Consider the following 13,476-nt stretch of genomic DNA (forward strand, 5'->3'; position numbering starts at 1 on the left):
AATGTGGCAAAGAAATGAAAGATTTGTATTCAGGACATAAAGTTATGTTAAATCCAACGCAACACACCACTGAGTATCTTCATATCAATCAATACCATCAAGAATGGTGGTGAGTGCATCATATTATGGGTTTGCTTGTTATTATCAGGAAACAGAATATATCTAAGCACAGGCAAAATCCTAGAAGAAAATCTGGTTCAGTCTGCTTTCCAATAGATACCGGGAGACAAATTCACCTTTCAGCAGGACAATAACCTAAAACACAAGGCCAAATATACACTACAGTTGTTTACCAAGACGGTATTGAATGTTCCTGAGTGGCTTAGTTAAAGTTATGACTCGGCTTGAAAATCTATGGCAAGACCTGAAAACGCCTGTCTAGCAATGATCATCAACCAACTTGACAGAGCTTGAAGAATTTAAAAAATAATAATGTGCAAATATTGTACAATCCAGGTGTACAAAGCTCTCAGAGACTTACCCAGAAAGACTCACTGCTATAATCACTGCCGAAGGTGATTCCAACAGGTATTGGTGTGAATACTTATGTCAATTAGGTATTTCTGTATTTCATTTACAATAAATATGCTAAAATGTTTTACTTTGTCATTATGTGGTATTGTGTGTAGATGGGTGAGCAAAAAATATATTTGATGCATTTCAAATTCAGGCTGTAACACAACAAAATGTGGAATAAGTCAAGGGGTGTGAATATTTTCTGAAGGCTCTGTATTGATGACATTACCAGCACAAAACCCTAAATTACCTCAAACATTCCAGAGGAGAGAGCTGGCCAACACTTTGTCTCTCTCTCTCTCTCTCTCTCTCTCTCTCTCTCTCTCTCTCTCTCTCTCTCTCTCTCTCTCTCTCTCTCTCTCTCTCTCTCTCTCTCTCTCTCTCTCTCTCTCTCTCTCTCTCTCTCTCTCTCTCTCTCTGCCTCTCTCTGCCTCTCTCTGCCTCTCCCTCTCTCTGCCTCTCCCTCTCTCTGCCTCTCCCTCTCTCTGCCTCTCTCTGCTCTCTGCCTCCCTTTCTGTCTCTGCCTCCCTTTCTGTCTCTGCCTCTTCCTCTCTCTATGACTCTCTCTCTCTCTCTCTCTCTCTCTCTCTCTCTCTCTCTCTCTCTCTCTCTCTCTCTCTCTCTCTCTCTCTCTCTCTCTCTCTCTCTCTCTCTGCCTCTCTCTGCCTCTCTCTGCCTCTCCCTCTCGCTCTGCCTCTCTCTCTGCCTCCCTTTCTGTCTCTGCCTCTTCCTCTCTCTATGACTCTCTCTCTCTCTGTCTCTCTGCCTCTTCCTCTCTCTATGCCTCTCCCTCTCTCTCTGCCTCTCCCTCTCTCTCTGCCTCTCCCTCTCTCTCTCTGCCTCTCTCTCTCTCTGCCTCCTTTTCTGTCTGTGCCTCCCTTTCTGTCTCTGCCTCCCTTTCTGTCTCTGCCTCCCAAAATCTAGTTCTCTCTCTCAGCTAGAACATATACACATATCCAACCAGCAATGCATCTCTCAACTAGAGGTCGACCGATTAATCGGAATGGCCGATTAACTAGGGCCGATTTCAAGTTTTCATAACAATGGGTATTTTGGGTATTTTGGGTATTTTTGGACACCGATTTTTTTGTTACACTTTTATTTAATCTTTATTTAACCAGGCAAGTCAGTTAAAAACACATTCTTATTTTCAATGACGGCCTAGGAACGGTGGGTTAACTGCCTTGTTCAGGGTTCAGAAAGACAGATTTTCACCTTATCAGCTCGGGGGATTCAATCTTGCAACCTTACAGTTAACTAGTCCAACGCTCTAACCACCTGCCTCTCGTTGCACTCCACGAGGAGACTGCCTGCGCGACTGCAGTAAGAAGCCAAGGTAAGTTGCTAGCTAGCATTAAACTTATCTTATAAAAAAACAATCAATCATAACCACTAGTTAACTACACATGGTTGATGATATTACTGGTTTATCTGGCGTGTAGTCGATGCGGTGCTGTCGTTGCTCCAATGTGTACCTAACCATAAACATCAATGCCTTTCTTAAAATCAATACACAGAAGTATATATTTTTAAACCTGCATATTTCGCTAAAAGAAATCCAGGTTAGCAGGCAATATTAACCAGGTGAAATTGTGTCACTTCTCTTGCGTTCATTGCACACAGTCAGTGTATATGCAACAGTTTGGGCCGCCTAATTTGCCAGAATTTTTATGTAATTATGACATAACATTGAAGGTTGCGCAACGTAACAGGAATATTTAGACTTATGGATGCCACCCGTTAGATAAACTACGGAACGGTTCCGTATTTCACTGAAAGAATAAACGTCTTGTTTTCGAGATGATAGTTTTGGATTCGACCATATTAATGACCTAAGGCTTGTATTTCTGCGTGTTATTATGTTATAAATAAGTCTATGATTTGATAGAGCAGTCTGACTGAGCGATGGTAGGCAACAGCAGGCTCGTAAGCATTCATTCAAACAGCACTTTCGTGCGTTTTGCCAGCAGCTGTTGATGACTTCACGCCTATCAACTCCCGAGATTAAGCTGTTGTAACCGATGTGAAATGGCTAGCTAGTTTTTATTTTTTATTTTTTTATTTTATTTATTTCACCTTTATTTAACCAGGTAGGCTAGTTGAGAACAAGTTCTCATTTAGCGGGGTGCGCGCTAATAGCGTTTCAAACGTCACTCGCTCTGAGACTTGGAGTAGTTGTTCCCCTTGCTCTGCATGGGTAATGCTGCTTCGAGGGTGGCTGTTGTCGTTGTGTTGCTGGTTCGAGCCCAGGTAGGGGTGAGGAGAGGGACGGAAGCTATACTGTTACACTGGCAATACTAAAGTGCCTATAAGAACATCCAATAGTCAAAGGTATATGAAATACAAATGGTATAGAGAGAAATAGTCCTATAATTCCTATAATAACTACAACCTAAAACTTCTTACCTGGGAATATTGAAGACTCGTATGTTCTGAGCAAGGAACTGAAACGTTAGCTTTCTTACATAGCACATATTGCACTTTTACTTTCTTCTCCAACACTTTGTTTTTGGAATTATTTAAACCAAATTGAACATGTTTCATTATTTATTTGAGGATAAATTGATTATATTGATGTATTATATTAAGTTAAAATAAGTGTTCATTCAGTATTGTTGTAATTGTCATTATTACAAATCCATTTAAAAAAATTGGCTGATTATCAGTATCGTTTTTTTTTTTGGTCCTCCAATAATCGGTATCGGTGTTGAAAAATCATAATCGGTCGACCTCTACTCTCAACTAGAACATATACACATATCCAACCAGCAATACATCTCTCAGCTAGAACACAGAGAAGGTAGTCTCCTTCAGCAGCAATAGTGTCAGAGGAAGAGGCAGTTAGACCTGACTAATAGATGTCTGACAGCCTGACACGCATACACACGCACGCACACACACGCACGCACACACACACACACACACACGCACGCACGCCGGTCAGTGGTACTCACTCTGATCACCTCAGGCGTCTGCTGGATGAGCAGCGTCGAGCCGATGTCTCTCAGGGCAACCACATCGCTTGGGGCAACCGGGTGTCTCACGGCAACAGGAGGAGCAGCGATGGTTGCAACAGGTGCCTCTCCAGGTGTGGGTGTAGGGGGCGGGACAGGGGAGGGTGGAGGGGTGGCCGTGGTGGTAAGTACAGCTGTCAGGTCAGCTACAGGTGGATGTTGACGTCCAGCGGCTGCTTCTGAAGGTGTGGGTACGACTGTAGTTGGTGGAACAGGTGTGGGGATAGGGGCAGAAGGTGTAGCTTGGTCTGTGGCGACAGACTCTGCTAGGGTTGTGGGGATAGGGGCAGAAGGTGTAGCTTGGTCTGTGGCGACAGACTCTGCTAGGGTTGTGGGGATAGGGGCAGAAGGTGTAGCTTGGTCTGTGGCGACAGACTCTGCTAGGGTTGTGGGGATAGGGGCAGAAGGTGTAGCTTGGTCTGTGGCGACAGACTCTGCTAGGGTTGTGGGGATAGGGGCAGAAGGTGTAGCTTGGTCTGTGGCGACAGACTCTGCTAGGGTTGTGGGGAAAGGGGCAGGGACAGGTGTGGGAGCTGTAGAGACAGACTCTGCTAGGGTTGTGGGGATAGGGGCAGGGACAGGTGTGGGAGCTGTAGAGACAGACTCTGCTAGGGTTGTGGGGATAGGGGCAGGGACAGGTGTGGGAGCTGTAGAGACAGACTCTGCTAGGGTTGTGGGGATAGGGGCAGGGACAGGTGTGGGAGCTGTAGAGACAGACTCTGCTAGGGTTGTGGGGAAAGGGGCAGGGACAGGTGTGGGAGCTGTAGAGACAGACTCTGCTAGGGTTGTGGGGATAGGGGCAGGGACAGGTGTGGGAGCTGTAGAGACAGACTCTGCTAGGGTTGTGGGGATAGGGGCAGGGACAGGTGTGGGAGCTGTAGAGACAGACTCTGCTAGGGTTGTGGGGATAGGGGCAGGGACAGGTGTGGGAGCTGTAGAGACAGGTAGGGCCGTAGGAACAGGTCCATCTGTAAGTCTGGGTGCAGGTGTTGGTGTGGAGGCAGACACATGTACAGGTCCATCTGTAAGTCTGGGTGCAGGTGTTGGTGTGGAGGCAGACACATGTACAGGTCCATCTGTAGGTAAAGGCACAGTTCAGTTCACATACATACATAGAACGAAGAACCGTGCAACATATACACAATACCGTAAATAGGAATAGATGGACACGGACAGTCACCTTGCCCAGCTGGTGGAGATCCAGGTAGTTTGGCCTGCGTCAGAGTGTCAGTCTTGGATGCAGTAGCCAGAGTGTCCTGTAGGAGTCTCATCACCTCCTTCTCTTTGCTCTGAGCCCCAGTCTTCCCAGTATTCCCAGGACTACCCCCAGAGTCCACCAGCTCCTGGGCAAAGCTCTCAATGCTCTCCAGGATCCTCAGCAGCAGGACCCCATCCTCCTCATCTCCCAGCCCCGCCATGCTGTCCTCTGCCTGTGGAAGAGGAGCAGGCGAGCTGGGGGTCGACCTCGTGGCCTGGGCGTTAGCGGTTAGGTGGCTAACAGGAACAGGCCTTTGAGCCTGGGGGTTGATTTGGGTTTGTGTCTGGAGACAGGGTTGGGTTTGTGGGGAGGTGTTCCCCTGTCCTGTCCCCCTCTGTCTGGTCTTAACGGGGAGAGGGGGCTCCGCCTCTCTTTCTCTCTCTCCCTCTCTGACTCGGTCTCTCTCCCGACCCATGCTCTGTGACAGACACTCCAAGTCCATCAGAAGCCTGTCGATGTCGTGGTCTCTATGAGTGACAGAAGGGGTGTGTTCGGAGGTTGGGGGGCAGGTGAGGTCTTCACCAGCAGACTGGAGTGTGTGTGTAACGTGTACGTGTGACAGATTGGGGCTGAGGTGTGTGTGCGCGGAGCTGGGGGGTGTGTGTGGACTAAAAGCTGTCCCGTTCCGACTGTGAGTGTGTGTGAGGCTTCTGGTCGGGGTGTGTGAGTGTGTGTGTCTGGAAGCCCTGTTCAGCCCCCTTCCCAGGTCTGCGTCCTCTTCAATGAAGAGAGCCTCCATGGGGGAGATGGACGGAGTGTGTGTGCGCGCTGACGGAGTGTGCGTTTGCAAGGAAGGTGTGTGTGCCTGGGATGGAGGGGTAGAAACGGACAACGTGTGTGTGTGCGGTGAGGGAGGGTGTGTGTGTGACAGAGTGTGTGTGTGCTGCAGCCCGTTGGTCTGAACCTTATGTCTCCCTGCTGTCTCAGGCATAGTGGACAAAGAGAGAGAAGAGCCTGGAGCGAGTGACGAGGGTGGCAGTATATCCCTGCTCTTGGGTAAAGGAGGGTTCTGAACAACGTCCTCATACCGTGGCGGTTGATCATTCCCAAATATGGGTGAGAAGGGGACAGCAGCTTGCTGCAGCATATGGAGACTACTAACCAGCTCGGCCAACTCGCTATGACCTCCAATCCCTGACCCTTGACCTCCAGCCCCTGACCCTAACCCTAACCCAGCCCCCTCCAGCTCTAGAGGCAGTTTCCTCAGATAGGAGCTCAGTCTAGTCATCACAGCTCTGTAGATGCTCTCTGGACTGGCTCCCCCATCCTCCCCTCCCCCGGGACTCTTCCTACTGATACACTGCTTGATGATGTCAGTACATTTCTTCAAGTCCTCTGAACACTTGACCAGAATGTCCAGACAGGCCCGTATGTCTTCCCCCCCTGCTCCTCCCACTCCTCCCTCCTCCCCTGCACGGGTCTTCTCCAGTAACCGGGCGATGAGGGACTCGTCGGCTAATGAGCTGAGGTAGAGAGACGCCACTGTGTTTAGCCCCGCCTCCAAGGAACCAGAGCAGGCGCTGGATAGGCTACTGGTGGACCCGCCCCCAGCCCTGGAGACACTGGATAGGCTGGTTGTGGATAGAGACCCGCCCCCGGCGGTGATGCTAGCAGGCGATAGGCCTTTGAGCACCTTGGTGGTGTCGCTGAAAGGAGGCAGGTTCTCATCATTGGCGTTTCCATTTCCGGTAATAGTTCCATTCCCCGTTCCTCCGACGTTCCCGGTGAAGTGTCCGTAGACGATGTCGAGGTCCGTTGACCGACGGCTGTACGAGTCCGGCCTGACCTTGCGACCTTTCCTGAAGGTCACGTGACTGGTGGAGAGGCGGAGCTTCTCGAAGGAGAACTCTTTGAGTTTGCCACTGGCCAGGTTGATGGCTTCTCCTGTGATGTCCTTCAGACTGGCAGAGCTCTGGAGAGGCCGGTCAGGACCAGAGCTGGTAGTAGTGGTGGTAGTGTTGGCCTTCTTACCTCGCCATGGAGGACTGTCCTCCCCCACCACACCATACACACTGTTAGGATCATTAGGAACACCACTACCCCCATTACAGCCGGTCATACTAAGTTTAGAGCTGTTGGGGATTTGGTGAGGAGAGTTAGCGTTTCGGGTCAGGTTGTGTGTGAATGTGTGTGAGGGGGCGGTCAGCAGCTCGGAGCAGGTGCTGCGATGGGCAACAGTACAGTCCAGTCCCTGGGACAGCGCCCCACATGACCCGGAGCAGTAGTGCACCGCGTGACTCTGAGCCCGGCGGTCCACCACCACGCTGCTGTAGCAACTAACACTGCTCACTACCACGCGATAGGCTGCTGCCATGGTTACCGCTCAGTTGACGCCTGGTTACCGCTTGGTTACCAAGGTTAAAAAGCAGTCTCAACTACTGCACGGGAAAAAAACATATAGGAAAAAAACACAACATGTGAAAAAAATCCAAAAAAATAGTTGTTTAAATCCCTTCAGATGAGTGGAGGCAGTTTCAGATCCACAGTCAACTAAACAGCCTCCTTAAAATCCACACCAGACAGATTTGAAACTCCAAATGCATGCAGAAAATATAGACACATTTCCACACAGAAAAACATCCACATAAAAAACTGAAATATTCCTTCAGATCAGAAGAAGAAAAGGTCAATCCATGTTGTAATGACAGGATCCATTAGAGTCAGGATTCATTTGATTTTCACCTGTGTCTAAACACTGTCTTCTCAGAGGTCCTCATCTCTCCAAAGGAACTCCAGAGGCCTGGTCTAACCCCCTGATCAGGGTTCACCGTCCTGGGCTTGGAAACTCACCCATGCCCCCTCTCCTTTTGTCCTTCTCTCCACTTCTATCCCCCTCTCCTTCTCTCCACTTCTATCCCCCTCTCCTTCTCTCCACTTCTATCCCCTCTCCTTCTCTCCACTTCTATCCCCCTCTCCTTCTCTCCACTTCTATCCCCCTCTCCTTCTCTCCACTTCTATCCCCCTCTCCTTCTCTCCACTTCTATCCCCCTCTCCTTCTCTCCACTTCTATCCCCCTCTCCTTCTCTCCATCTCTCTGCCTCTCGTTCGTAAAATAACTGCAGTCCACTCTAACCACAGCTGCCTTGATGTGATTCACAGATGGTCGGCTCTCTCTCTCTCCCTCCCTCCCTCCCTCCCTCCTTCCGTCCTGTGCTGTCAAGCTGCTCTCAGAGTGTTTCTGATGGGAGGACACCACCTGTGAGTTGACAGAAAAGGGGGAGTGAGGTGGAAGGAGGGAGAGAAAGAAGGAAGGAGAGAAAAATATAGCATTCAATCATTTAGACAGTCACCCTGTAGCAAATTCTTTTTCTGTGTGTGTGTGTGTGTGTGTGTGTGTTGTCAGCCCTCCAGATGACAGTATATATGAGGGACCTTAATCCTTTATCATCAAAGAGTACAACACCGCATGTGTACTTCCTGACACACACACACACACACACACACACACAACACCCTGGTTCCCGATCAAAAAGAGCGGAAGAAACTACAGAGAAGAGAAGAAAATGATGGTGAAAGTATAATGTATAATGGTGAGACCAGACTGGCTTGTTGATTTGACCTTTATCCGTGGTGTCTAGGGATGGGGGGGGGGGGTATATTTACATATCGCATTGTTATTTTGGACAATATTATATTGATACTTTGACTCAAAGTATAGATATATATTTGAAAAGATTTGCAAGGCAGTGTTAGCTAGCACTAGCTGTACCTACGCCAAAACTCTGGACATTTCTCATCCTATAGCTTGTTCTTAATCTTCTTTTAAAATAGTGCTTTTATTTCCATGACGCATGACAATACATTTTCTCGTCTCTCTGCAGCAGACATGCAGGCATATGGTGAGCAAAAAGTTTGGAACATCAAATCGCAATAAAACCGCAGTATAGAATCGCAATACACATCGTATCGGCACCTAAGTATGGTGATAGTATTGTATCGTTAGGTCCTTGGCCCGAGTGATTTCCAATCTCAATGGGAGTCGTACACTGATGGTCCATATCCATACAATTTTCATCCAGCATTTATCCCTTCTAAGTTGGTGTCTGTTCTCCATGGATCAGTCTTGGATCCCCCTAAGGGTGAAAGAAGGAGAGGTGAATGGAGGACGGTCTACATGTTCTCACATGTTTATATCAGTCGTGGTATTAAGAGTCTGTTAGCGGTGCAGAAGTACCTAATAAAAGCCCATTGGTCTGTTTAAAACACCAACACACGTCCTTGATTCCCCCAAGGCTGTCCCATTGAACTCTGATGTCACCAAGGCTGTCCCATTGAACTCTGATGTCACCAAGGCTGTCCCATTGAACTCTGATTCCCCAAGGCTGTCCCGTTGAACTCTGATGTCCCCAAGGCTGTCCCGTTGAACTCTGATGTCACCAAGGCTGTCCCATTGAACTCTGATGTCCCCAAGGCAGTCCCATTGAACTCTGATTCCCCAAGGCTGTCCCATTGAACTCTGATGTCACCAAGGCTGTCCCATTGAACTCTGATGTCCCCAAGGCAGTCCCATTGAACTCTGATGTCCCCAAGGCTGTCCCATTGAACTCTGATGTCCCCAAGGCTGTCCCATTGAACTCTGATTCCCCCAAGGCTGTCCCATTGAACTCCGATTCCCCCAAGGGCTGTCCCATTGAACTCCGATGTCCCCAAGGCTGTCCCATTGAACTACACAATGATGTCCCCAAGGCTGTCCCATTGAACTCCGATGTCCCCAAGGCTGTCCCATTGAACTCCGATGTCCCTAAGGCTGTCCCATTGAACTCTGATGTCAACAAGGCTGTCCCATTGAACTCTGATGTCAACAAGGCTGTCCCATTGAACTCCTGATGTCCCCAAGGCTGTCCCATTGAACTCTGATTCCCCCAAGGCTGTCCCGTTGAACTCTGATTCCCCCAAGGCTGTCCCATGAACAGTTTTCTGATGTCCCCAAGGCTGTCCCATTGAACTCCCTGATGTCCCAATTCAATTCAAAAAAAAAAATAAAAAAAAATTCAAGGCTGTCCCATTGAACTCTGATGTCCCCAAGGCAGTCCCATTGAACTCTGATTCCCCCAAGGCTGTCCCATTGAACTCTGATGTCCCCAAGGCTGTCCCATTGAACTCTGATAGCCCCCAAGGCTGTCCCATTGAACTCTGATGTCCCCAAGGCAGTCCCATTGAACTCTGATTCCCCCAAGGCTGTCCCATTGAACTCTGATGTGAACAGAGCCCCCAAGGCAGTCCCATTGAACTCTGATGTCCCTGGCTGGTGTCTTTTATCCATCCATGTCCCTCGCTCTCTCTCTCTCTCTCTCTCTCTCTCTCTCTCTCTCTCTCTCTCTCTCTCTCTCTCTCTCTCTCTCTCTCTCTCTCTCTCTCTCTCTCTCTCTCTCTCTCTCTCAGAGACAGACAGACAGACATTGACTGATTCTCTAACAAACACAGCTTTCTGTATGGTCAGAAACATCATGGTTTACACTGCTTTTTGAGTGAACACACACACACACACAGTGTTATCCAACAGTATTACCAACCTCCCCTGTTATTGTAATGGTGAGAGATTAGCATGTTTTAGGGGTATGATATTTATGCCTCTTACTTTCTCACTTATCATTATTCACAATTCATTCAGGACTATCAGTAATCACGGTAGCATCCACATTTAATGTAGAAGTGTAAGGAACATTATTTTCATATTTACATTAAATTTGGTCTCCTAAAATGGGGGACTATGTACAAAAAGTGCTGTAATTTCTAAACAATTCACCCGACATGAATGAAAATACCATCAACCTAAAGCTGTCAGTCTGCACTTTAACCTCATAGTCATTGTATCATTTCAAATCTAAAGTGCTGGACTACAGAGCCAAAACAACAACAAATGAATGTGTCACTGTCCCAATACTTTTGGAGCCTCACTGTATAAACAATTGAAAACACACATGTCTCCAGGTCCTAGTAATAAATCATATGGGTGTATCTATCCTATGGGATCAGCAACGGAACAGTGTGTGTGTTTCTGAAAGTGTGCGTGTGTGTGTGTGTGTTCTGGCATGGAGTTGGGGTTTTCTCGTTGTCTGCCAAGTTTATCCCCTGGACAACGCCCAGACAACACAAATCACCCTGCCTTAGAGACACACACACATAGATACCTACACACACACACACACACACACACACACACACACACACACACACACACACACACACACACACACACACACACACACACACACACACACACACACACACACACACACACACACACACACACACACACCCAGCTGTTGATGATGTAACCATTGATTTGAGAGACCACAGCTCCACTTTAATGACACAGACTGCTTTCTATAGGTTAGAAACAACGGCTTTGGCTCTGTCTCTCCCCTTCTCTCTCTCCTCCTCTCTCTCTCCTCCTCCTCCTCTCTCTCCTCCTCTCTCTCTCCTCCTCTCTCTCTCCTCCTCTCTCTCTCCTCCTCTCTCTCTCCTTCTCTCTCTCCCCTTCTCTCTCTCCCCTTCTCTCTCTCCCCTTCTCTCTCCTTCTCTCTCTCCTCCTCTCTCTCCTTCTCTCTCTCTTCCTCTCTCTCTCTTCCTCTCTCTCTCCTCCTCTCTCTCTCTCTTCCTCTCTCTCTCCTCGTCTCAGTATGAGAAAAGAGGGGGGATGTTTTAGTGACTATTGGACAGAGAGAGAGAGACAGAGAGACAAAAAGACAGACACACACAGCCTTCCTTTCAGAGGGCAGAGAAACAGGCTGTGACATAAAGGGCAGTTTAGAGTAGAATGGGAACTGGCATCTACACACACACACAGTTTCTCCTGCTACTTCCAAGAGCACATTTGCTATAATGTCATGCTTACGGATGTGTCCTACTTGCATACATGTACACAGAACTACACAAACATGGACACACACACACACTACACACAGTACACACAGTACACTCTCAATGTAATGCTCTCTGACAGATGATCTGAATGAGCTTCTGAACCTCTCCACAAGACAACCCAAATCAGACATAAACAATGGACTAATGTGGCCTATAACCTTCTGACAGGATAAGACCTCTGGGTGCACATTAATAGGTGATATACACTTCTTCAAGAATCAATGGGTTTGAACGGGTTTAATTGAACACCAGGATACTGACAGACTGTTCTGAAGCCAGGCGTCTGTTCCCTGAACACACCACTAGTATGAGACTCAGACACAATCCCCAGATAACAGAGCACACACACAGACACACACAGACACAGACACACACACACACACACACAGACACACACAGACACAGACACACAGACACACACACACACACACAGACACACACAGACACAGACACACACACACACACACACACACACACACACACACACACACACACACACACACACACACACACACACACACACACAGACACACAGACACACAGACACACAGACACACAGACGCAGACACAGACACAGACACAGACACACACACAGACACACACACACAGACGTACAGACGCAGATGCAGACACACACACACAGACACAGACACACACAGACGCAGACAAACACACACAGGAGACAGACAGAGAGAGACTGACTCTGCAGCTGTAGGGCAAAGCACACTAACACACCCACAGAGAGAGACTGACTCTGCAGCTGTAGGGCAAAGCACACTAACACACCCACAGAGAGAGACTCTGACTCTGCAGCTGTAGGGCAAAGCACACTAACACACACACAGAGAGAGAGACTCTGACTCTGCAGCTGTAGGGCAAAGCACACTAACACACCCAAAGAGAGAGACTCTGACTCTGCAGCTGTAGGGCAAAGCACACTAACACACACCCACAGAGAGAGACTCTGACTCTGCAGCTGTAGGGCAAATCACACTAACACACACAGAGAGAGACTCTGACTCTGCAGCTGTAGGGCAAAGCACACTAACACACACAGAGAGAGACTCTGACTCTGCAGCTGTAGGGCAAAGCACACTAACACACACACACAGAGAGACTGACTCTGCAGCTGTAGGGCAAAGCACACTAACACACCCACAGAGAGACTCTGACTCTGCAGCTGTAGGGCAAAGCACACTAACACACACAGAGAGAGACTCTGACTCTGCAGCTGTAGGGCAAAGCACACTAACACACACCCACAGAGAGACTCTGACTCTGCAGCTGTAGGGCAAATCACACTAACACACACAGAGAGAGACTCTGACTCTGCAGCTGTAGGGCAAAGCACACTAACACACACAGAGAGAGACTCTGACTCTGCAGCTGTAGGGCAAAGCACACTAACACACACACACAGAGAGACTGACTCTGCAGCTGTAGGGCAAAGCACACTAACACACCCACAGAGAGACTCTGACTCTGCAGCTGTAGGGCAAAGCACACTAACACACACAGAGAGAGACTCTGACTCTGCAGCTGTAGGGCAAAGCACACTAACACACACCCACAGAGAGAGACTCTGACTCTGCAGCTGTAGGGCAAAGCACACTAACACACACAGAGAGAGAGACTGACTCTGCAGTTGTAGGGCAAAGCACACTAACACACCCACAGAGAGAGACTCTGACTCTGCAGCTGTAGGGCAAAGCACACTAACACACACACAGTTCTTGAACTGAGTCTCCTACCTCTGTCACCCCAGGGTATAACACAACAGGAGCAGCAGGACTACAAGGACATGACACACCCACGCAGGCT

General features: G+C 48.5%; 1 protein-coding gene across 4 annotated transcripts in view; it reads right to left on the bottom strand.

Annotated features, from left to right (window-relative positions):
• Window positions 1-13,476, bottom strand: part of LOC118380714 (serine/threonine-protein phosphatase 2A regulatory subunit B'' subunit alpha-like) — a 72,908-nt gene that overhangs the window by 29,327 nt on the left and 30,105 nt on the right. Inside the window, exons 2-3 of one of the 4 annotated variants that reach the window (XM_052499397.1) lie at window positions 4,711-7,984; window positions 3,471-4,552 (exon numbers count right to left, since the gene is read on the bottom strand). In XM_052499397.1, the coding sequence (XP_052355357.1) occupies window positions 3,471-4,552; window positions 4,711-7,102 (3,474 nt within the window). In that variant the 5' untranslated portion in view covers window positions 7,103-7,984. Of the gene's footprint in view, window positions 1-3,470; window positions 4,607-4,704; window positions 7,985-13,476 lie in introns of all 4 variants that reach the window. The other 3 variants (XM_052499396.1, XM_052499394.1, XM_052499395.1) reach the window with 3 other exon arrangements.

The sequence above is a fragment of the Oncorhynchus keta genome, chromosome 37, assembly GCF_023373465.1.
Source record: "Oncorhynchus keta strain PuntledgeMale-10-30-2019 chromosome 37, Oket_V2, whole genome shotgun sequence".
NCBI lineage: Eukaryota > Metazoa > Chordata > Actinopteri > Salmoniformes > Salmonidae > Oncorhynchus > Oncorhynchus keta.